A 22,407-nucleotide genomic window follows, 5' to 3' on the forward strand; every position below is an offset into this window, starting at 1 on the left:
TCACATAACTATTTTTATTGGTTTTGTTTTGAAAGTTGTAGACTTGAATTATGTTACATGTTAGTAAGACATAGTCTTACTAACATGGCAAAGAATATGGCCATTTAGACAGTCCCGCCGGTACACTCATGGTATCAGAGTAGATGCCAGGGTGCTCCTTAGTTCGGTGCAGCAATAGAGGAGAACAAACTGCCATTACTCGTTTCCTCAGTGGACATCTATCTGTCATCAATGATTTATGATGATGGTAATTAACGCTTCAAAATCTGCACTAAGTGTTCTGCTGCCCAGGCCTCCCTTGACCACATTTTATCTTGTCTGGGACTTACCAGGCAGAACCTGGTTCAATCTCCCCTGTTGGTGCTAGACTATCTCAGAGTGAACGAGCTCATGGACCTGATCTAGCTCTGCTGGTCATGGGGATGAGATAATCTATGTTGCATTGTACTTAAAAATATATATATTGGGTTTACCTAAGTTTAGTTTATATCCATACTTTACCTATGGTACTCCTAGTAAAAAGGTTAATCATTCTAGATAAGTTCATATTCCATCATTGCTAAACTTCATTTGGTATTTAAAGAAATGCAATCACTCCTTTAGATATCATGACTACTGATAAATTTTTTATTTTGGTTATTTTGAATTGACATTTTTTTCTTTTTTCAAACAAAGGAAACTCTTTGAGGATAAAGAAGAAATTGATGCTGATGATCTAAATAGTCTTTGCTCCTATTGGCAAAATGATATTAATGCTGAACTTTTTGAGCTTCAGGAATTATGCTTGAATAATCTTCTTTTTCTTTTTCAAACAAATAATCTTAATAAGTGAGTTTTTATTTATTTATTTTTCAATAAGTTTATTATCTTTATTGTTTTACTACATTTGTTTTTTTAATTTTGATTGAAAATTTTCTTTTAGCCATCAGATATTTTTTTATTTGTACACAAAAAAAGCTTGATTGGTTACTTTTAAGTTTTTTTTATTTGTTTTCAATTTATTTTGTGATCAAAATAAAATAAATAAGTATGTAATTTTATAATGCATGTGAAATTATGTGAAAGCTGACTTAACAATGAAGTTTACTTATGAAGTAAAAGAAAATTGGTAATTGCTGACTTATAGAATAATTAAAAATTATTATGATTTATATTTCATTGTGCTAATGTTTATATAAATTTAAATTAAGTGTTTTTTTTTTAAATTGTTATTTTAATTATCATTAATTGTAAAATTAGTGAAAATACTAGAATATTTTTCGCTTTGTATTTTTGACAAATACAATAATAATAAAGTTTTGTTTATGTAGTGTGTGTTTAAATATTTGAATGCTTGTATATTAATGAATTGAATAGTTATTAAAATTTTTTGTGTACATTAATTATGCATTTGCTGGAAATTTAGAAATTTTTTTTTACCTCCGTTTCTTCTTTTTGTGAATTAAAAAAATAATTGTTTTTGTGTCATATTAAATATGCAGTATTGACCTTTTTACAAAAAGAAAAAAATTCTTTGAGCTCTTAATTTTAGTTATTGATAGTAGGAATGAAACGAATAGTAATTTGACCGAATAGCATTGCTTTTGTGTTTTTTTTTAAATCATTAATAAATCTTATTTATATATTTTATATACTAAGTTAAGTTTAGATTATTTTTCAACAATTAATTTATTATTTTTTTTTAATTAAGATTATTTAAATTTTTTCATCATCTATTATATTTTCCTTTTATTTATTGTTTTTAGGCTTCTTTCTGATACATCCAAAGAACAATTAGTAAAAAGTAAGTTTTTTTAAACATAAATTCTTTTTATTTATCCATGTTCCATTAGCAGTTATAACTGACATTATCTAAAGTTTTGTATTAAATTTTATTTATTGCAGTTTTAATTATTCTGAAAATTTAAAAAAAAATTATGTGTTGCAGGCTTGGTTACATTACTGAACAGTACCAAAGAAGAAAGAGCAGTGTCTCTTTGTATTTCAATATTAAATGCTACTCTGAGCTCAGTGAAATTAAATAATGAGTTGGTAAGTTTTTTTTTTTTTTTTTTTTTTTTTTTTTTTAAGCTCTGAGATTTATAGAAATAGTTTCTCATCTCTTATATTTTACTCAAATTTAATCTTTTTCTTCCAAGACGTTTTGTTCTTAATTTCACTTAATTGCCGTAAGAATCTACTATTCATAATCAAGAATAAATGCACATCAATTATTAACGCCCCAGCATAAGCAAAGTGCAAGAGGAATTTTTTCATTCTTTGACAAAAGGAGAGAGGGGGGAAAAAAGTCAGAGAACACTTTGAACCAAGCAGTCATTTTTCTTTTTGGGTCCATCAGCACATGAGCGTTCAAGCATGTGCATTGAAGTTACTAAACAAAAATTAAAAGCATCTATAAAGGTTAATTGCTTTGATTTATGATACCTTCAGGCCGAGCACTAGCACTTGAAGGTGTGTGTGTGGAGTTATCTAATATTGCATTAAAATACCACACAAAGCGTTAATCTGTAGTGTTGATTTAGTAGTCCTTTTATTGTTTAGGGATCTCCCTGAGCCATGTGCATTATTGTACAGGTATGTGCCCATATAAATACAAGTTGTATCCGCTGAGTTTGTGGTCAATTACATCTGCATTCAATTAGTTTTTCTGGTATTTTAATGGAAAATTAAATTAAACTGCACACATCTTCAATGGTGTGTTTTTGGTCTTGTTCACTTTTGTTTTGTGATGTTTTTTTACTTTGGCAGTGGAGAATAACATAAAATATTGTCTAAATGAAACCTAAGTTACATCTTGCTAGAACATTTCTTTTTGGAGTAAAAGAGTTATTAATCTATTCTGAAAATTAAAAATCTTCTGCTCTTTGGTTTGTTAAGCATTTAAATTCTGTTTTCATAAAATTTATTAGCATACAATCAGCCAAAGAGTTCAGAAATCTTCAAAAATACTAATATCTTTACAAACTTATAAAAATGTTTTTTTTTTTCGTTCCACATATGTTAAAAATAATATATTATCTTTGTTTTATGTCATTTTAAATCATTAGATTGAATTGTTCATTGAAGTCTACAAATACATGATGTTAAACTTAATTTTGTGACTCTAGCTAAAAAGATTACCAGACACTATTGATGTAACCCATATGTTTGTTTGTGTTATAAAGTTACTGATGTTTTTATATATATATGTGTGTGTGTGTGTATATATATATCTATCTATATATATATATATATATATATATATATACATACATACACTTCATGCATGTGTATGTACGTACATACATACATAGACATATACACACATTAATTGATAGAAATGGGCAAACAAATATAAGTATATATTTTTTTACCTTGAGTTTTATGTAAGTTGTTGTATAACAAGTTTTGAAAGTAAAAGAATATATATTTTTTTCTGACGTGATGTTCTTAGTGAAATTTCTTTTGCTTTGTATGTGCTATTTAATAGTAATGAAGCTTTTATTTGAAAAGTATATTTTCTTGTAATGTCTTTATCTATGTGTTTAAAAGTTAATTAATTCCTTTAATATTATCATTCTAAATTTTCAGGCCAAAGATTTGTTAGGAAAAATTGACGAACTCATTTGCAAGTTTACTTTATCTGTTTCTGTTTATACATCTATTTGTCTTTACATTCAAAGGTAATCATTTAAGATGTATATTTTCTGCATGCAATCAAGTTGTCAATGATTTAATGTAACAAATTATTTGAAATTTAATGATTAATCACTGCTTAAAATAAAAATAAAAAATAAAGAAAGCAATGATTAAGGTGTTATATTGAAATTTTAAAAAGGTTTTGTATAAAGAGAACAAAAGTTGAATTTTTTATAGTAATAAAGTAATTAAAATTATTTGTATTGTGCTCGATAAAATTATTGCTTCCCTATGTTTGTTTTTAATTTTTAAAAAGTACTGTTATTAATATTTTCAACTTCAGCACTTTTAAGTTATACTGTTATGAAGTAATTCTAATAATTTTTGCTTTTTAACTATTTCTATTTTATGACGAAAATGTAAATTGATGTACTGATGACAAAAAAATTCTGTTTTCTTTGTTTTAGTTTCTTAAAATGATTCTATAAACAAAAAAGCCAAAACTAATTTTGTAGCCTTAAGATTATGTATTGGGGTTTAGTGATCCTTCACTATATCTTAATGGGCATTTTAGTTTTTTGTGTTGGTAATTTTGTTTCAAAACATTGTTATCAATAAAAATCAATGAGATTTTTTTTTTCTTTTTTAAAATCTGAAATAGTTACTTACAGCTTTCTTAGATGCTTTGAAATTAAGATACAAAGTTTCCTTTGATTTCATAAAAGCACCCCAAAACATTATACTTACATAAAATTTTTGTTAGAAATGTATTGCAACTCCAGTTTTAATTTAAGTTATGATGGGTCAAAAGTGCTTAAATCACTTTTTGGCTCTTCTAATAGTAAAAATGCACTTAGATTAAGAAAAGCTATTACATAAATCAAAATTGCAAAATTTATATTTTGTTGAATTTTTCTTTTTATTCTAAAGCTTGATGGCATTCTTTTGCATATTCAATTCATTTTAGTATCTCAGATAAAGTAATATCTGGTAAAATTTACGTTTAAATGCATTATCTATCTCAATATAGTTTCATTAGAACTCTAGTATTACTCATTAGAATTTGGTATTTTATTACTTTTGCATTATTATTATTACTTTTTGTTGAAAACTAATGATTTTAATAGAAATTTTGTTAATGATTATCTACTTGATAGTTTTTTCATTTAATTAACAATAACATGTGATATCAAATGATTATTAAATGTGTTAAATCTGTTTGAATGACTTTCTGGGTAATAATACTAAATAAACAGTTACGCCATTTTGTTCTAAATTAAGATTGTTAATTTCCCACTAGAAACTTCCCTTCCCCCAAAGGATGTAATTTTAAATTCAATTATAGTCTGGAATAAAATCTTTTGAGTGAAAATTTTAATCAGTTGCAATGTTTCATTGATTAAGAACATCACATGAACTAGAGCCATGGTTGCTCAGGGGATAGAGCATTTGCCTCCAAATGAGGTGACCCAATTTCGATTTCCAGCGATGGCTGGTTTATACAAATTCTACTCCCAGTTTGCTCCAACCACAGTGCCGACATAATATATAATCAGTGGCAGACGTTCATGGATTAGAATCCCCTTGCCGTCCATGGGAGGTTTTTGTGGGGTTAAATTTTTTTTTAATCTTTCTACAAAAATATAAAGTTTTTAACCTTAATTAAAAATAAAATTAGAAAAAAATTAATCATTTTTTAAATTTTTTATCATATTGAATGGCAAAATTATGTAAAATGCCACCTTATGAAAGTAGACCACCTTATGAGTTTTGCCGAGTAAAAAAAAAAGTGCAGTAGAGTTTAGTTAATTTGAGGTCGATGGGACAGACCCTACCTTAAACTAATAGAAAAAATTTAATTTTTGAAATTTCAATTCGCAATGTTTTAGCAATTTAAATAAAGCAATTTTTAAACTCCGATGCGGTAGTATATTTAAATGAAGAGTGTTTGATGAACCAACCGTTCAATTTGCAATGTTTTTAAAAATATAAATTTTAATGGAGTCAGGACAAGCTTACAGGAAAGTAGTGTAAAAGCTTTTGCTTTTATTTTTAATTTTAATAAAATATAGGGGTAAGCAACAATATTTTAGGTGTCATTGTAACCATGATTTTTAGATATTTGTTCATTGCAGTAATTTTTCCAAAAAAATCTCCTACAAGGTTTTCTCTCCTTCCATGGCTTGTAGAAACAAATGTAGACAGCTGCAGTCTAAAAGTATGCCTCTTTGAGGCTGTAAAAACATTGCATGAATCGCATCAAAGTTTAGTTCTTCTTTAAGATGAGAATCATTTGCCCCTATTGATGATTAAGATGCCTTCGTAAGACAGAAGTAGTAATTTTTTTTAATGTTGATCATTCTTTCAATACTGAACTAATTTGTTTTTACAAACTGAGATTTATTAAAAATTCGGAAAAATCGAGACCTGATTTTTTGAGTCTCTACTGTAATAGATCTCATATATAAATTGAATCTAATTTCAATTGTATATCAATCTTGTCATAAAATTCACTTATATGTTACGTCATTTCACTAATATGTTATGATGCAACTTTAAAAATGCTATCTTTCTTATTATTTTAGATTCTTTAAGCAGTATGAAGCAGATCTTTCGACATTCATGCCAACTATTGCCAAGTTAATATTTTTGCCTCTAGTTCACAAATCTTGCAATGTGCGAGAGGTGGCAGAAAAAACATTGAATATGTTTCCTAAACTGATATTATATTCTGAAAATGGGATATTTTGTAACACTTTACTGAAGTTAGTAAAAGAAGTAAGTCATAAGCTTTTTATCATTTCAATCGAAAGTTTTTTTTTGAAAAATATGTTTTGAAGAGTGGCAAAGAATTAATTTTATAACAGTGTGTTCTATTTTGTATTAATTTGACAAATAAGGTTTAAATTTAAAAAGCGAATTTTTCTTAAATAAATTATTGAAAATATGGGTTCAATGAATTGTGGGATTGCAAGTGTAACATTAAGCTTTTTAACATAAAATTTTTTGTTTAAAAATTAAGTACAATTTTTGTTTTGGCTTCTATTTGGGCATCCTTATTATGATGCATCAATTAAGAGAGTTTTGTATGAGACTTAATTTTTTTTTTGCTTTTCTTTTTCTTGAAAAAACAGAAATAGAAAAACTGAGATGTTCAGACTTAAAATTTTCTTGAAAAAATTAAGATCTATTTTTATTTTTTGTTTAGCCCTTATGTATAATTTTTTGCTTTTTTAGGCATATTTCTGATAGCGTGGAAATTTAAAACTTTTCTGATAAACTATATTTCTTTCAGCATTTTATGGATGTTTTTTTTTTCTTCCTGGAAAATATTAATTTTAGCATTAAAGTTTTATTTTACGAATTAAGAGGATTTTTTTCTCTTTCTTTCTTTCAACTTTACAATTTCATTTTTTATAGCTGTTAGTTTTTTATTTATCTTACTCATTTATAATGTATATCTATATTATAGTTTTTTTCCCTTTACCCCATACCAATAATATATCTAAGTTTTGATTAGTTTTTGTTAATGACTAAACTTATTTATATATAAAAATAATATTTATTTATTATTAAAAATATTATTAAATAATATTTATTATTAAAAATGTTGCTATTTGGCCGTTGAATATTCGATATATGGTGTTTTGGCTAAGTCACTATTCGTTACATCCCTTGCGAGAACTCTCTTTGAATAATAAATTATAAAGGCATTAAGAATTTTTTCAATATTTATAATTTTGTTATCAAGTGTACATCATTTTAAATTATTTCTTAGATTTAAAAATTTGCTTGATTGGAACTCGGCAACAAAACATTATGGATTTTTCTGTTGTAAATATTCTAAATTTAATGCTAATATGTATGTATTTATTTATTTTTTTTGAAAAGAAGAAAAAGAAAAATGTTTGACTTATTTCATACTTATAATTTTTGTAAAAATAATTCAGCACTGATTTTGTTTTCTTCTCTTTAACAAAATTTTAAATTGCTTTTGTCTGTAGTGAGTTTATTCTTAAAGGCAATTCTTAGTTAAAAATATTTTTTGAATATTTTAAACATAAAATTAATTGTTATTCAAATTTGCTTTTAATTACCAATAACGTGTCATTTTTTTGAATCATAAGAGATTTGTTGATTTACATTGTATATTATAATTATGTGTGTTATAGGGACCATATTATCACTCATTTATTACCTAATTTAAATTAAGAATTTCTTTAAATAAATTATGCATTTTAATTTTTCTGGTAATTATTTAATAACATTTGTATTTCTTCTAGCATTACTGTAAAGATCTGCTGGAATTATTTAAAGATAAACAGGAGGTATATTGCCTTAAAGTGTGGAAGCATATTGTCATTTGTCTTGGAAAGGTACCCTTACAGTGTGATTTTCCTTTTTATTTTGACTCTATATTTAAAACTCCTTATTGTTTGTAAAAAGATAACAGGGTGCGTAGCGTGTTGACAAAGTTCTTAAAGATGCTTATTTTCGATTTTTGTTTTTTAAAAGTCCTTAAAGGTGCTTTTTTCATTAGGGGTTTTCAAAAAGTGCTTAATTTTCCCTTTTTCAAATTGAGATTTTTCCTTTACTCTGTTGATTTTTTCTTCGAATTATGAAAAAAGACACAGTTCTCATTGTTCTATTCAACGTTTTCACAATTATATCAACCCCAATCTATTCCGGCGTATTGTCAATCCGTAGCGTATGAAAACGTCATTCGTTTTATATGATTCAAAATTTCATGATTTTTGACAATAGTAAAAATACCAAAAGGTTGTTTTTTTTCCCCCGACATGACGGTTCAAACAAGATAAAACCGCCAATTGTCAAAAACTTTCCAGCCATGTCTAATTATGATATTTCTTTTAAGTGCTTAAAAATATTTTTTGAGTGCTTGAAAAGTGCTGAAAAGGTGCTTATTTTTTGTTGAATAATTTGGCTTCGTACCCTGTGTAAAATAAAATCACAGTTTTCAGAAGTTGAAACTACATTCTTTCATTCAATTCCAATTTTTTTTTCCTTTCAGACATTGCATTCAAATCTTCCTTTGATGACTCCATTTTTTCAAATTATAGAAAAGGGTTTCAAGTCTACTTCAGATGATGTTTGCAAAACAGCATTTTTAGTTTGGAAATGTCTGATTAGTAATTTTGCTCTGGATGAAAGTAAGTCTTTCGATTTCTTTTTGATAATTTTATTTATAATTTGCATAGTGAGTTGCAAGTTAAAATACATAGCTATTGTCTTCTAAGTTTTAATATATTACCACTTTTACAATTACTGCCAAAAATGTGCTTTTTCCACCTCATAGAAAAATTACAATTAATAATTACATTTATATTGATATATATTTTAGTATTACATGGCACTAAAATCAACAAAAATTTCTTGATCTCTATTGGTAGCATTTGGATAATTTTTAGCTTTAAAATTGTTTTGCCAATTGGTGTATACCCTTCCTCCTACCAATTGCTAATATTTTTTCGAATGTTTATTAATATTTTCTACTTTTTTGTATTAATTGTTTGCGTGAAATCTGACATCATTATTAATTATCATTATAAATTTACATTGTGCTGTCATCCCTTCCATTTATTTATTTGTATTGATAGGACACAAAAAACACATACTTCAAAAGTTTGATATTCCCCAGTTGCTTCTGTGAGGGCAAATTAAGTCAAGATACATGAAATGTAAATAAATAAATAAACAGAATAGTAATGTTTTTTTTTATCCCTGTTAATTTACTCATCCTAAAAAATAATTAAGATAAACATAAAAACTTTCTTGAAATAAGTTCGTAACTTAAGGAATAAAGTGTATTTTCATGTGCTTTCTTTTTAAAAATAACTTTGACTTTAAATTGTAAAAGCTAATCTTACTTGCAAACAATATCATACTGTTGCTAATTTTCAAAATGCCAGTTACAATTGAGGGACGTTAAAAATGAGAATTGATATTAGATCAGTATACATGAGAGCTTATTTTATTAATGACCAAGTTGTGATTTTTCAACGAAATTTATGCCATGCAGATCAACCTAATAATGACTTTAAACGATTTTTTCCTCTTTAAAAGAGTCGAAAAAGTTCTTAAAAAAGATGGAGACAGTGTAAGAAATGAAAAATTATATCAGATAATGATTAAAGTATTCTTGCTATTGTATTTACCAAAATATTTGTTGAATTTACATTATATAATTTATTAACTGACCTGATTTAACATTATAGTTAGGTTATAATTTTAAGTTAATTATCAAAATTATAATAAATTAAAGGTGTAAAGTGATAAGAAAAATTAGTCAACCTAAAATTTCTTTTTATCTACTTTTGCGAAATTTCTAACGTGATGAACTGTAATTAGTGTCATGATTTTTAGACATGTATTCAAGTTTTTTTTTTTTTTTCAATTTCTAATGATATATATATATCCTTAAAGTATAGTTATATTTTTACTGATGTTTATGAAATTATATGATATAATAAAAGATGAACAGTCCTATTTTTGTAAATGATATCGAAAAATTAGTAATAGTCTCCCATCAGAAGTTGTCATGTGCAAAGTGAGAGTAAAGCGGACTGGTAGAGTTTGATCCTGAGATTCAGGGAAAGAAGAAAAAAAATTGAAGCAAAATGGAGAATCTGGAGAAAGTGAACGTAGGCATTTTATTTTATAACCATCATTGAACAGCTGACACAATTCTGAGTTTACGACTATCAATGTTCAACTCTGCAGTTTTGTAGTCATGAACCTAACCCAGAAGACAAGGGAACTACTGGATACAGGATCAGGACAAGCTAGCCTTTATGAAAGACTATTTGATGGTACTAACCTGCATTTGCCTTACATTGGTAGGAAAATCTTGAAATTTCTCATGGTTAGCTTGTTGGCCAGGGGTCCTAACCCATGACCTGTCTACCACTATGTCAGCAATGTTGCTGGTGCGAGCTGAGAGCAGATTTCATATCAACCAATTACCTCTAGGATTCAAACCTAGTGCCCCTCATTTGGAGACAAATGCTCCATTCCCTGAGCCACTGTGGCTCTATTTGACATATTGTAGAAAAGAAATCAAATTAATTTAAAAAGCTTCCAATCATAGTGAACCAAAAAATGAAATGGTGAGCCAGTTAACTTTTGACTATGGAATGCCAGTTTTGAATTCTCGCCAAAAGAAGAACACTATATTTCACATATTTAAATTCTCCTCGCCTTTGAAAAAAGGGAGCTCTTTCGATAGGGTTTTATACTTACTTGAGGCTTTATAATACTTATTCATAGCTACTGAAAATCATGATTTCTAGCGATTATAAATTATAGTTACTTGTAAGCATAATTTATGATTGCTCTTGGTTATGATTATTTTTAAGTTTTGTGATTAAAGGGTTTTTGTTTCATGAATACATAAATTTATTATCCATGCATTGTAAGAAAGTCACAGCTTTTAGCTAAAAATGTAATTTTATTTATTATAATTTTTTTAAGCAAAAAATGTTTCTTTGTAATTGAAACAATACATAATAAAAGTGCAATGTAAAAAAAAAAAGAAAAGGAAAAAAAAACAGTGATATGCGTGTACGTCATTAAATTAGCAAGACCAATGTCAATGTTTGCTCCCAATATCTGTTAACTTGGCTGGAAAGTGTTTATACTCATTTAGCCAAATAGCCTGACAATTAAGAAATTAAATGTGATGTTTCTTGAATTTAGGTAGTTTGTTTATTTAATGTTTTTATTTTTAGATGTTCTAAATGACTCCAAAAAGCTCCGCTTTGTCCTAAAACCATTCAAAAATCTTTCTCGGTGTAATGAGAACACATCTTTAGCGATTTGTGATACTTGGTGGCATCTGGCATGGAGTTTATCTCATAACCTTTCCTCTAGGTTTACTGAGGTGGTTTTTATTTGTTTTAGATTTTAGTTTTTATAAGAGTAAGACTTTGGTGCTATTTAGGTTACTTTCATTTGTATGAATTATTACTAACATGGATTTTTTTTCATGTGAAATTATTATATATCTTTGAACTATCTATTGAGAAAGAATAAATTCTGAATTAATTATAGTCGTATCTTTTTTTTATAAAAAAAATTATTTCTATTATGTTTATCCTCTTTTATCTTATCTAAAAATATGCTTTATCATTTCCCAACTTCATTTTTTTATTTTTTATGGTTGATGAATATATAGTTTTCTATATATTCATCTCAAAGTATTATGAGTTCAGATAAATAAAATTATACTGGAAATCCTTAAAGCTTTCTGTTCTAACAAAGTAATTCCGAATTTTTTTAAAATTATTATTCTTGTCTTTATTATCTATACGTATAATAAATTTCTGATTTTTTTTCTTTGATCCGCTATAAACTCTGAGTTGTATACAAAGGATGAACAAATAAAATTATTAGACGATCCATAAAGTTTTAAACTATTAAAGAAGCTTTAAAGAAAAAAGTTGTCATAAAAAATTTTGTATTATTATTTTTCTATGCATTATTACATTATTATTATATATAATTATACATATATATTATATATTATGCTTAAATATACAATATATTTCCTTCTCTTATAAGGACTTTTCTAGTTTACAGTATATTTTTGTGATGTTTTATTATATTTGTCTAAGCAATTATATTTATGGATTTTCTCAGCCTTAAATCTATGCCTGATTAATAGTTTAAAATAATAATGAAAATTTTTGGCTTTCTTTAAAGGTATGTATCCCACTGTTAGATTTTGCAATGGGAAGAACTTTATCTGGATCACATGAAAAAACAGCCCCAAAATCAAGTATGTGTAATTTTTTACATCCCATAATAAATTTTTTAGAAATTAAACTTTTCTTTCCCGTGAATGCAACTAGTTATAACTTTATAACTGATTCGAAATAAATTATGTTATTTCTATTATGTAAACTATTATGTTATGTTTTAAAATTTTTGTTTCAAAGCTTTGCATTTATTTTTAAAGAATTCTTTCTCTTTCATTTAAGTGTGCAATAATCAGTCGAAAAAGTTTAGATGAAAATTCATTATTGAATTCAATTTATTTTCAATTTTTCCATTCCATACTTCATAACTGAAATTTAGGTTCTCTGTTAGCTCTATTACTTTTCTATACATACTCAGAATCAAGGTGTATTTAACACATAAAATTTAATTAAATATAATGGACTTGATTCAATTTATAAATTTTTTTTACTTTCAAATTTAAAGATGTAAGTTTATTTACAGTAAAAAAATTATGAAATTATATTTTCTTCTGGAAAAGTTAAAAACGTGTTAAATTTTGATTTTTTTAAAAGACAACTGTACACTACTTCAAATTTTTTATACTTTAAAAAAAAAGAGAAAAAAACATATCTTGAGTAAATATTATTTATAATTTTTTGCACTTAGTTTTTAAATTTTTTAAAACAATGTAGTTTTTTATTATTGAAATAAAAAACAACTAAGTTATTATTAATTAATAAAACTGAATTCTATCTTCTTTTGTTCCATTCATTCATTCAATTATTTCAGATATATATTTTTTTCCTTCGGAGGGAAATTCTCCGAAATTCTTAGAATCACGAAATTTTTAAGTTTGTTTACGCATTTGGTTTTTTGGGAGATATATAAAGCAAAGAAATACATATTAAAATGTACAATTAATGAGGTGTAACATATCAGAGCTACTATACCATACATATTAATTACAAACTTTTTAATTTGTTGTAATAGTAAGTTAACCCATTTGGAATGATTTTTCAGGTACTTATTCAATGAACAAAATTGTCATGTATATATATGTGTATATAAACACAATGAAAAATAGATTTTTCTGGTTAATCAGTTTTTAACATGAATGCATACCTCGAAAAATCTGTTTTTTTTTTTTTTTTTTTTTTTTTTTTTATATGTAATTTTTATATTTTCTTGTATGAAAGATTTTGCTTTAAAAATTTTTTGGAAAAAAGGAAAAAAGTTTTGTTTGTTTTTATTATAAGTGTCAGGAAACAGACGTTTCTGAAAAATGGAAGACAAAATAAGGGATTTTGTTCGGTATATATATGTGTATATTCTATTATTGTCACCTTATTTTGATCATACTTCTGAAATCTTATTATGATTTCTACTTTTCTTATTATTATGATGTTTCCAGACAGGTTTGAATATAAATTTACTTAAATGTGAATGTGTTTATATTACTTTTGTTAATTTATTTAGAGTTTTTTTTTTTTCATGTATGAATTGTTCTCTGTTATAGATCAAGTAGTTCTAATTAAGAGAAGCTGTCATCTGCTCCTGAGAATTTTAGAACAACCGCAGAGTACAAACTTAAATAGAATTTCAAGTCCTAAAAAATTACCTCCAATTATTTATCGTAAGTATGATGAATTTTGCTAACAGTTTCAATATTAACTAAAAATGTAGTCATTTTTACTGATTTTATTTTTATTTTATGAATGCATAAAATGAAGTTTAATTAATGAATCACGTGTTAGGTTATTTTACTGTTGTGACTTAATTTTTTTTTTTTTTTTTAAATTCAGACACTTAGTGATATTTTGATTTTTTTAAAATAAGATTAAAGTAAAGAATTCTTGCTGTTGTGGGCCAGGGAGGGATTCTACTATTTTGTGATCGATGATAGTAGCTCTGTGTTCTGTATTGTGCATCGTCCCTTATTTTCCGCTGAGGCATACTGGTCCCTATCAACTTGAAGAAGGGTGGCAACGAAATAGAACTCTTGTCCTTAATAATAATTTGCTCAGTCCTTTAACTATGCCCTTGCATCTCGTTTTTATAGGTAAAATACATTTTGTAGCTATAATGTAATCATCACTAGTTTTCACATATATACTGTAATCATAACTAGTTTTCACATAAACAAGTATACTATTTTAAATAATAGGTTTGAATGTAAAATATATTTGTACCTTTCATTCCTGCTTTAAGTGTTACCTAATTTGAGTAAAGTAATAAAATTATTTATATCTATTGAACATAGTAGTAGTGAAATTGTTCATTTTCATTGATATATTTTCAATAATAATGAAATAAGAAATTTTTTTTCCACAAGGATTGAATTTTACTTGAAGCATACTTATGTGAAAGAGCTGTTAGGCAGGATAAACATTTACTTACAATGTGCTTGGGCTAAAAAAAAAATTTAAAAGGCAATAAAATTAAATAGTTTAAGTAAGTTAATATTATAATTTTTACAGAAATAATAGTCCTATTGAGTTCAATGTCCTAACTGCACCTTTGGAATTCAAGTTAGTGAAATTTAAAGGGGATTATTAAACAGTGAAAATAAATTTTAATTGTTCTCTCTTTTTTTTTTTTTCATAAGAAAAATTACTTAGTTCATGGTATTAGAATGAGAATGATGCCTTATAATCAGAATGAAAGTGAATGTTTAATTTAAAATATACTGTAACTGACTAATTTTTGTCAGACTTTTTTTTTTTGTTGCACATTTCCTCTATTTCAGTCTTTAACCTATTACAATATTGATTTTTTAAGTAATGAATAATAAGGATAATAGTTTTTTTTAATTAACTGCACAATCACATATTTATGTTGGAAAAGTAGAAGCTAACATTTGTGAGAACATTGTAATTAACTAAATTTTTAATCTCTTTGTTTATGCAGCCCAGAATTTTAATTCCTGCATTTCTTTATAGCTTCACTTCAAGTACCTTTAGAACAAAAAGTTATCATACGTCATTTTAAAGAGATATGTTCTGTAATCAAAACTGTTTTGGAATCTCTTAAGAATGTTAAAGAAATGTGTAAGTATTTTACATTTTTGGACTAGGTATAAAATATGTGCTATAATAATATTTTTATATTGCTGTACCTCTAGCAAATGAAATTAAATAGTGAAATTGTTAGATACATTGTGTGCTGGATAATAGAATTGTTAATATGATTATGATACTTATCAGTTATGATATTAATAGATTGAAATCTTCATTCCCTTCAAAAATATAATAATTGGAAATAACAGTTAACATATTTCAAGCGTTCAAAAACAGACACCCATTTTCAAAACTTGCCAGAGGTGAATAAGAAGAAAAAGTGATATGAAATACAAAATGTGAAGTTACCCACAAAAAATGAAAAAAAAAATTCCATTCTATTTTGATTGGCAATCTTACGTTTTATATTTCAAATCATTTTTATTTCTTCTCATTCACGTTTGACAGGTCTGGAAAATAGGCGTCTGTTTTTGAGTGCTTGAAACACGTCAACTGCTATTTCCATTTTGTATATTTTTTAAGCTAATGAAGTTTTTAGTCTAGTAATATCTTGCTGCTTCAGTTTCCAGGGATTATTATTTAACATCAGTTATGATATTAAATTGCCTTTGTTCTTTTAAGACGATGAAAGGCAAGGCTTTTTTTAAATAATTCATTAAGTAAGTTTTAAAAGATTTATGATAGAATTAAATCATAATTAATGATAGCCTAATCACTTTCATGTTAACGCATCAGCATTAGGCTTTCGTTTTTCTGTAGATCTTATTTTGTAGTTTTTTTAATTCTAAATATGTTGAGTTAATGCTATAGTTCACATCCAGTAAAAAATATTTTCTGAAAAAAGGCATTAAGCTAGAAATAATTTTTTTTTCTGTAAGTGACTGCAATGAATTATTTTTAAAGTTTTAAAAGTCTGATAATTATCTTAATCTGCTGTGAACAATTTATTTTTATATATGCGATCAACATTTTATTTAATGCTGTAATTAGTTGCAATTCTTTAATTTCTATGTTTCCAATTTTAATCACTCTAATTAAATAAACACCTTTTTAATTTTGTAGCAAACCACATAGAGTGTCTGATGAAATCTGCACTCTTTGTTGTATCAATTACCGCTGAGGATCGAAGCAAAGAACCAGTGGAGGCAGTTACAGCTTTCTTAAGTCTTGTTTCTGATATAACAGATTCACAGTTGTGTTCATCTTTAGTTTGTTTAGTGAGTTTATTATTTTTTTTAGAAACATTTTATTCTAAAAAATAATATTTTCAAAGATCTTTGATTTGAAAACATACAATTAAGGGGAAAAACTTTTAATCCAATCAGCCTCTTGTAATGAAAATAAATTTTCTAAATGAAAATAAAAAAATTGCTTAAAATCATTTGGATTTATGTATTGTAGGTGGTTGTTGTGTCACTCAATTTTTTTCTTTTAAAAAAAAACTATATTATCTGAACCAGCTATTTAGTTTTGAAATATTCTTGTCTTCTTAAAGTCATTTCTCAAAGATCTATGCATTTGTTGTAAAATTTAAAATTATAAGCAATTTATCTTAAGAAAACTAATTTTTTTTTGTTGCATTTAAACCCATTTTGAAAATTTAGAATCTTTCGTTTTGATCTATAAGTTATACTTATTTTTCAAAGTAACTTTTAGTTTGATGTGTTGCTTAATTTTCTTTACCTAGTTCATAAAATTATTCAACATTATGTATCCTTATTCTCTAAGGTTTTTTGTTTAAATTTATTTCAGAAATGTATTGACAGTCTTAGCAAATTACCACGATCTACACTTACATCTCATTGCTATAATGGAGGATTTCGTAAATCTCAGGTATGGAGAAAAAAAAATGAGGCATTTGGTTTAGTGAAAAAAAATTTTTTTATTGTAAGAATGTTAAAATTTTCCTTTTTTAAAATTTTTAAAAAAAATATAATGTAATAGTTTGTTATATGCATTGCGTTACATAAATAATGGGGCTCTTATTGTTTTTTTTAACATTTAATAAGATCTAATTTTTTCTTACATACTTTCAGGCCCTTAATAATTATTATGAAAATATTGATATTGCTGTAATAAAAATTGTGTTGAATTTCTTCTTCACAACTTTCAAAATAAATTTCTATCAACATCTAAAGTTATCTCAAGTTAAGTGATACCCAATGTTCTTTGTTTTAGGTGTCACAAAAATTTAATATATTTTCTTATTTTTAGTCCTCCTTAAAAATATGTCTTTTAACTTAAATTTGCCTCCAAGCAATCAATTTTGATAAGATATATTGTTATTATTATTTTTCTTTTTAGGATATCTTGTGCACAACTCTTTTGAAACTTCTTCTGGACCCTTATTTATTAACCAAAGAAACTCCAAAAAGGTATAATTTTGATTATAATACTTGTTTTTAATCTAACTAAATGCAAACTTTTTAAATACAAATTGCTAATGTTTACTTTAAATTGTTATTTTGAACTTTATTTATGTTGTTAAATATCTATACTTTTTCTCACTTTTAATAATAATACATAATCTTAGAGATGCTAGGATTGTAAAAATCATATTACAATACCCATATTAGGATACTAAGGATAATATTTTAGAATAATACAATGCCATTGATACCTATTACCACAATTAATTAATCACAAGGTGAGTAATCACAAGGAGGGTAAATTTTTGGAGAAATTTTGCATCTCTTAACATTGAACAATATTTTTTACTTGTTTATTGAAAAAGTATGTATATTACAGGTAATCATTACATTGTCACCCAAAAAGCTTTTAAAATTTAAATCATATCTATCAGACTGATTTTTAAACACATGAATTTTATTTAAAAAAAAAAAAAAAAAAAGGATACCATCTAGGATTACTAGCTCAGTATGATTTAAGTAGTTATTTTAATTAATTTTAAATTCATCATTAGTTAAGGAACTGTATGATAATACTCTCAAATTTAGTATAAAACATGTATATTTAGTATAATGTATATATATTTAATATAACAGTTGTAAACTTATACAAATAAATTGTTATACTGTAATGAAAATTAGTTAATCATATTTATTTTTTGTATTTTCTTTTTCTAGGTTTTTGACCGCATATAATCGTCTTGTACAAACAGGGTTGTGTGAATCATTAAATCCTTTATCAATGGCACAGAAATTTACTCACTGTTTGAAAGTTGCTGCTGCACCTGGAATTATGGATTCTGAAGTAGTTTTTGATATGTGGTCTGGTATCGCATCTCCTTTGTTGGAAAATATTGAGAAGGTGAGCATGCATACGCTTTCTATTTCTAAGGATGGGTCAAAAATTAAACATAGTCAGCCTGTTCTCAAACTTAAAAAAAAAAGATTTCAAATATTTGATTTTCTTGGCATCCTTTTGAACCCTTAATGAGGCCAAAAATTTTTTTTTATTAATTATTATTTTTTGCATATGTTTGCTGTTATAAATTCTCTGTCCCATATGCAATAAGAAATGTATGATTATATTTAATCCCCACTAGTGTTTAAAAATTGACTATTTAGAGTTTTTTCTGCTTCTTTTTTCTTCGTATAACTTGAGTTTTTGAAATAAAAAAAAGCTTAAAATTCTGGCATATTAAAATATGTTAAAAGACTTGTGTGTAACTTTTTTAAAAAAAATGCAGAAAGATGCTTTTTTCATTGGGTGTTTTTAGAAAGTGATAATTTTTCTCTTTTCTAAAATGAGGTTTTCTTTTCTTTACCATGTCGATTTTCACCAGTAATAACCCAAAAAGCATGCTTTTCACATTGCTCCATTCAACACTTTTATAATTCATTCAGCCACAATCCATTTTGGTGTGCCACCGGTTCGTAGCATTTGAAAGCGATAATCATTTTACATGTTTAATGAAATCATTTTAAATATTGCAGCTCGACTTCTGCATACTTTTAACCGGATTCGGAAGGAATCTTACAATCTCATGTGAAACTGTGCTGCATTTTGCGAGAGAATCATGATTTCGGGTTACATTTTCAACCCTTTGAAATCGAACCAAAAATTCCCCCCAATTTTTTTTTTTCGATCTTGAGAACCAACTGAACATCACCAATTTTTTTCCCTCAATATAAAAATAAATTTTTACTTGTCTTGTTTATTTCATCACTGGTGAAGTGCCATTGTCTTTGTCATTGACAAGCCAATGATGTTCTCACATTTTTCTATTTATAGATCTGTACTATAATTCTTGATCTTGACTTGGGGATTATTCACTAAATATGTATTTTCATGTGGGTCTAGAGCTATCAGCAATCACAGAGCTTCATCATCTCAAAATTTCCATCTCCCTCTTATTCATTTAATTCAATAAAGATGAAAATTAATTGAGATTTTTAATCCTAGGATTTATACCTAAGAGACCATCCACTTATTGCAAAATATTTTTTGAGCTTTTTATTGTATTGTATATTATACATAATTTTTTTATTGTACCTAATACTATCGAAGGAAAAAATACAATAGGAAAACTCATTTTTACAAAAATAATTGCACGCAAAGAATAGTTAGGAATAATTATTTTCATTATTTATATTGTTACTTTATTTAATTTTGTTTGAAAAAATAAATCTTTTTATTTATGTCCCTTTGAATCTAAACTGTGTTTTGTTAAATGGTAAAAAACTACAATAATACCAAATTCAATCAAATGGTTCCAAGTAATGAAAGTTAGATACGTAAAAATAATAGTAACAATAAATAAGAAGGAAAAAAAATGTCTCAAACATTATTCAATTCAATCCATTTTGCACAAGTTTTGTTCTTACCTTTTGAAATTAGGTATAAAGTCAACTTTTTATACCTAGCATTTAAAATTTTTTTTATCGTTAAATGATAAAAAATATGTTAAATAATAATTTAAAATTATTTTTGATTTATAATTATAATTAAGTAAACTAGTATCATCAGGGGTCTGTCTAGGTTTTTCTGAGAGGTATCTATTTTGTGAAAATTTAGACATAATTTGTGAAAAATTAAAAATTATATTAAAGAATCACCATAAAAATATGGATTTATCGTTTCTTAAGGGATAGAAAAATACAATTTTAAGAAAAAGTATTTTGTGAAACTACTGTTTTTCCTAAAATTGAATTTGTGAAGGTACCGCTGAACGGTGGTAAATTCGGCCTGGACAGACCCCTGATCATGAATGGATGCAAAATGTTTTTGATTTGAACATTAAATTCAAAGATAAAGGAAAACATCCAAAAACAAAAATTTTAGATTGAAGGATACACTCTTTATGTAGCTATTCTAATTGAAGTATTGAAAGCATATTTTCCAGATTACATCTGCCACATACATCTTTGTAATTAAAATTCCAAATCAGGTAAAGAAAGGTATGTTTATTCAGAGAAATAATGTTTTTGTGTTTTATTTAGTAAGTTATTGTTTATGGAATTATGATTAAGGAATTTTGAAATAGGTTGTAATTTATGATATACTTGACTCATAAAATGAGTATTTTGCAGCCTTTTAAATCATAGTTTCATTTTTTTACAGACTCAAGAAGTGAATCAAGGTGATAAGAGGGAGCATGATTTCAGCTGCTTGTATGATGTCCTGTTATGTCCTTTTGAACACATTTTCCCTATAAATATGATGCAACAGGTAGAATATTTTGCAAACATTCATTTATACCTTGTTTTATTTCATAATTAATAAATCTCTGATGTGATTTTATATATTATGATGCTTATTTAGTTTTTAAAATTTTATTTTTATGTTGGGGAAATGTTTTGTAATTTTTAAAAATATAATAGTGGTCATCATCAGATATGAGTAATATACGGGAACGGTGTTTGTCAAAACTTTGTCATTATTGCAGAAAATTTCTTAGTATTACTAAAAAAAAAAACATTTAATTTTACGCTTTTTTAGCGCTGCATTTTTCCTGCGATTACTGATGGACGGGTAAGGGCCTTCTTTACCCGACAACATCATTAAATAAATAGTTGGGTGAATTTACGTAGTGGCAGAACATGGGAAGACTCAGCTCCTTTAGAGATGTAAATTTATTTGACAAACATCAAGACCAATCATCGACCAATTAAAGGCTACTGAGCATCTTGTATAAATTATTTTGCTGGTAGATGAAAAGTTAAGTGGTAACTGACTTCTCCTGTAACGAAAACATTGTCTCATGAGTGCAGTTTGCTGCCACTCCTGATGAATGACCGACATTAAGCTTTTATGGCATTATTACAAGAGATAACCTGACTTAACAAGAGATAAACAATGAGCATAGAGATAACCTGACTTAACAAGAGATAAACAATGAGCTTAGATTCGGCTGATTTAACGCTATGATCAATCATATTCCCATCAGTTGCGTTATTGCATTCGACTTTCAGCCATGCTGGTGTAAGGGATTATTTTTTTATTTCGAATTCCTGAGTGAAAAATATTAGTTTTTACTCAAACATGATTTACAATTACATTCACATGATTTAAAATGACACATCGAGATTTGTGTTCCCATGATTTAAAATCATATATTTTTCATGTTTCCATGATTTTATATCAAATATTATAATTCATATTGACATAATTTAAAAGCAACTATTATGATTCGTGTTCAAGGGACATAAAAATCAAGCATCAAGATTTGTAATAACTGTACAACTTTAAAATCAAACTTTGATACTCGTATTCACACGATTTTGAAACTAACACATTGCATATGGGCAACTTTTTCAAAAATAGTATTACAGCTGTTATAGATTAAAATTTAAAAAAGTGGTAGGCAAGATTTTTTAAAAGTTGGAGTAAACTTGTCACTATAACTATAACTTTTATTTAAAAGAAAAACATTTACGACAAGCAATTACAGTAATGATTACATATATACTGAATCATTTATGTTTGTGGTAATCATGGATGGATAATTTCTTTGAAAAAGGGAGCAGAAACAAAGTAGTTTTGCTACCACTTTTCAAACTTTTGTATGGATCGTAGAAATTTAAAAAACGTAATTTTACGAGACCTGCTTGAAATGTGTTAAATATCA

General features: G+C 26.3%; 1 protein-coding gene across 4 annotated transcripts in view; it reads left to right on the forward strand.

Moving 5' to 3' along the window:
• The window catches only part of LOC107442904 (uncharacterized), a 71,949-nt gene that overhangs the window by 13,748 nt on the left and 35,794 nt on the right, over positions 1–22,407 (forward strand). For 3 of the 4 annotated variants that reach the window (XM_087166870.1, XM_087166866.1, XM_087166873.1), the window contains 16 exons: positions 676–828; positions 1,746–1,783; positions 1,928–2,031; positions 3,571–3,662; positions 6,204–6,396; positions 7,902–7,994; positions 8,651–8,789; positions 11,367–11,518; positions 12,340–12,415; positions 13,874–13,990; positions 15,297–15,404; positions 16,437–16,591; positions 17,127–17,207; positions 17,679–17,749; positions 18,461–18,644; positions 20,901–21,008. In XM_087166870.1, coding sequence (XP_087022996.1) covers positions 676–828; positions 1,746–1,783; positions 1,928–2,031; positions 3,571–3,662; positions 6,204–6,396; positions 7,902–7,994; positions 8,651–8,789; positions 11,367–11,518; positions 12,340–12,415; positions 13,874–13,990; positions 15,297–15,404; positions 16,437–16,591; positions 17,127–17,207; positions 17,679–17,749; positions 18,461–18,644; positions 20,901–21,008 — 1,864 coding nt within the window. Of the gene's footprint in view, positions 1–675; positions 829–1,745; positions 1,784–1,927; positions 2,032–3,570; positions 3,663–6,203; positions 6,397–7,901; positions 7,995–8,650; positions 8,790–11,366; positions 11,519–12,339; positions 12,416–13,873; positions 13,991–15,296; positions 15,405–16,436; positions 16,592–17,126; positions 17,208–17,678; positions 17,750–18,460; positions 18,645–20,900; positions 21,009–22,407 lie in introns of those variants that run through there. The other variant, XM_087166877.1, reaches the window with a different exon arrangement.

Source organism: Parasteatoda tepidariorum, chromosome 1, assembly GCF_982258835.1.
Source record: "Parasteatoda tepidariorum strain Cologne lab strain chromosome 1, Ptep-v5.0, whole genome shotgun sequence".
NCBI classification, from domain to species: Eukaryota; Metazoa; Arthropoda; class Arachnida; order Araneae; family Theridiidae; genus Parasteatoda; species Parasteatoda tepidariorum.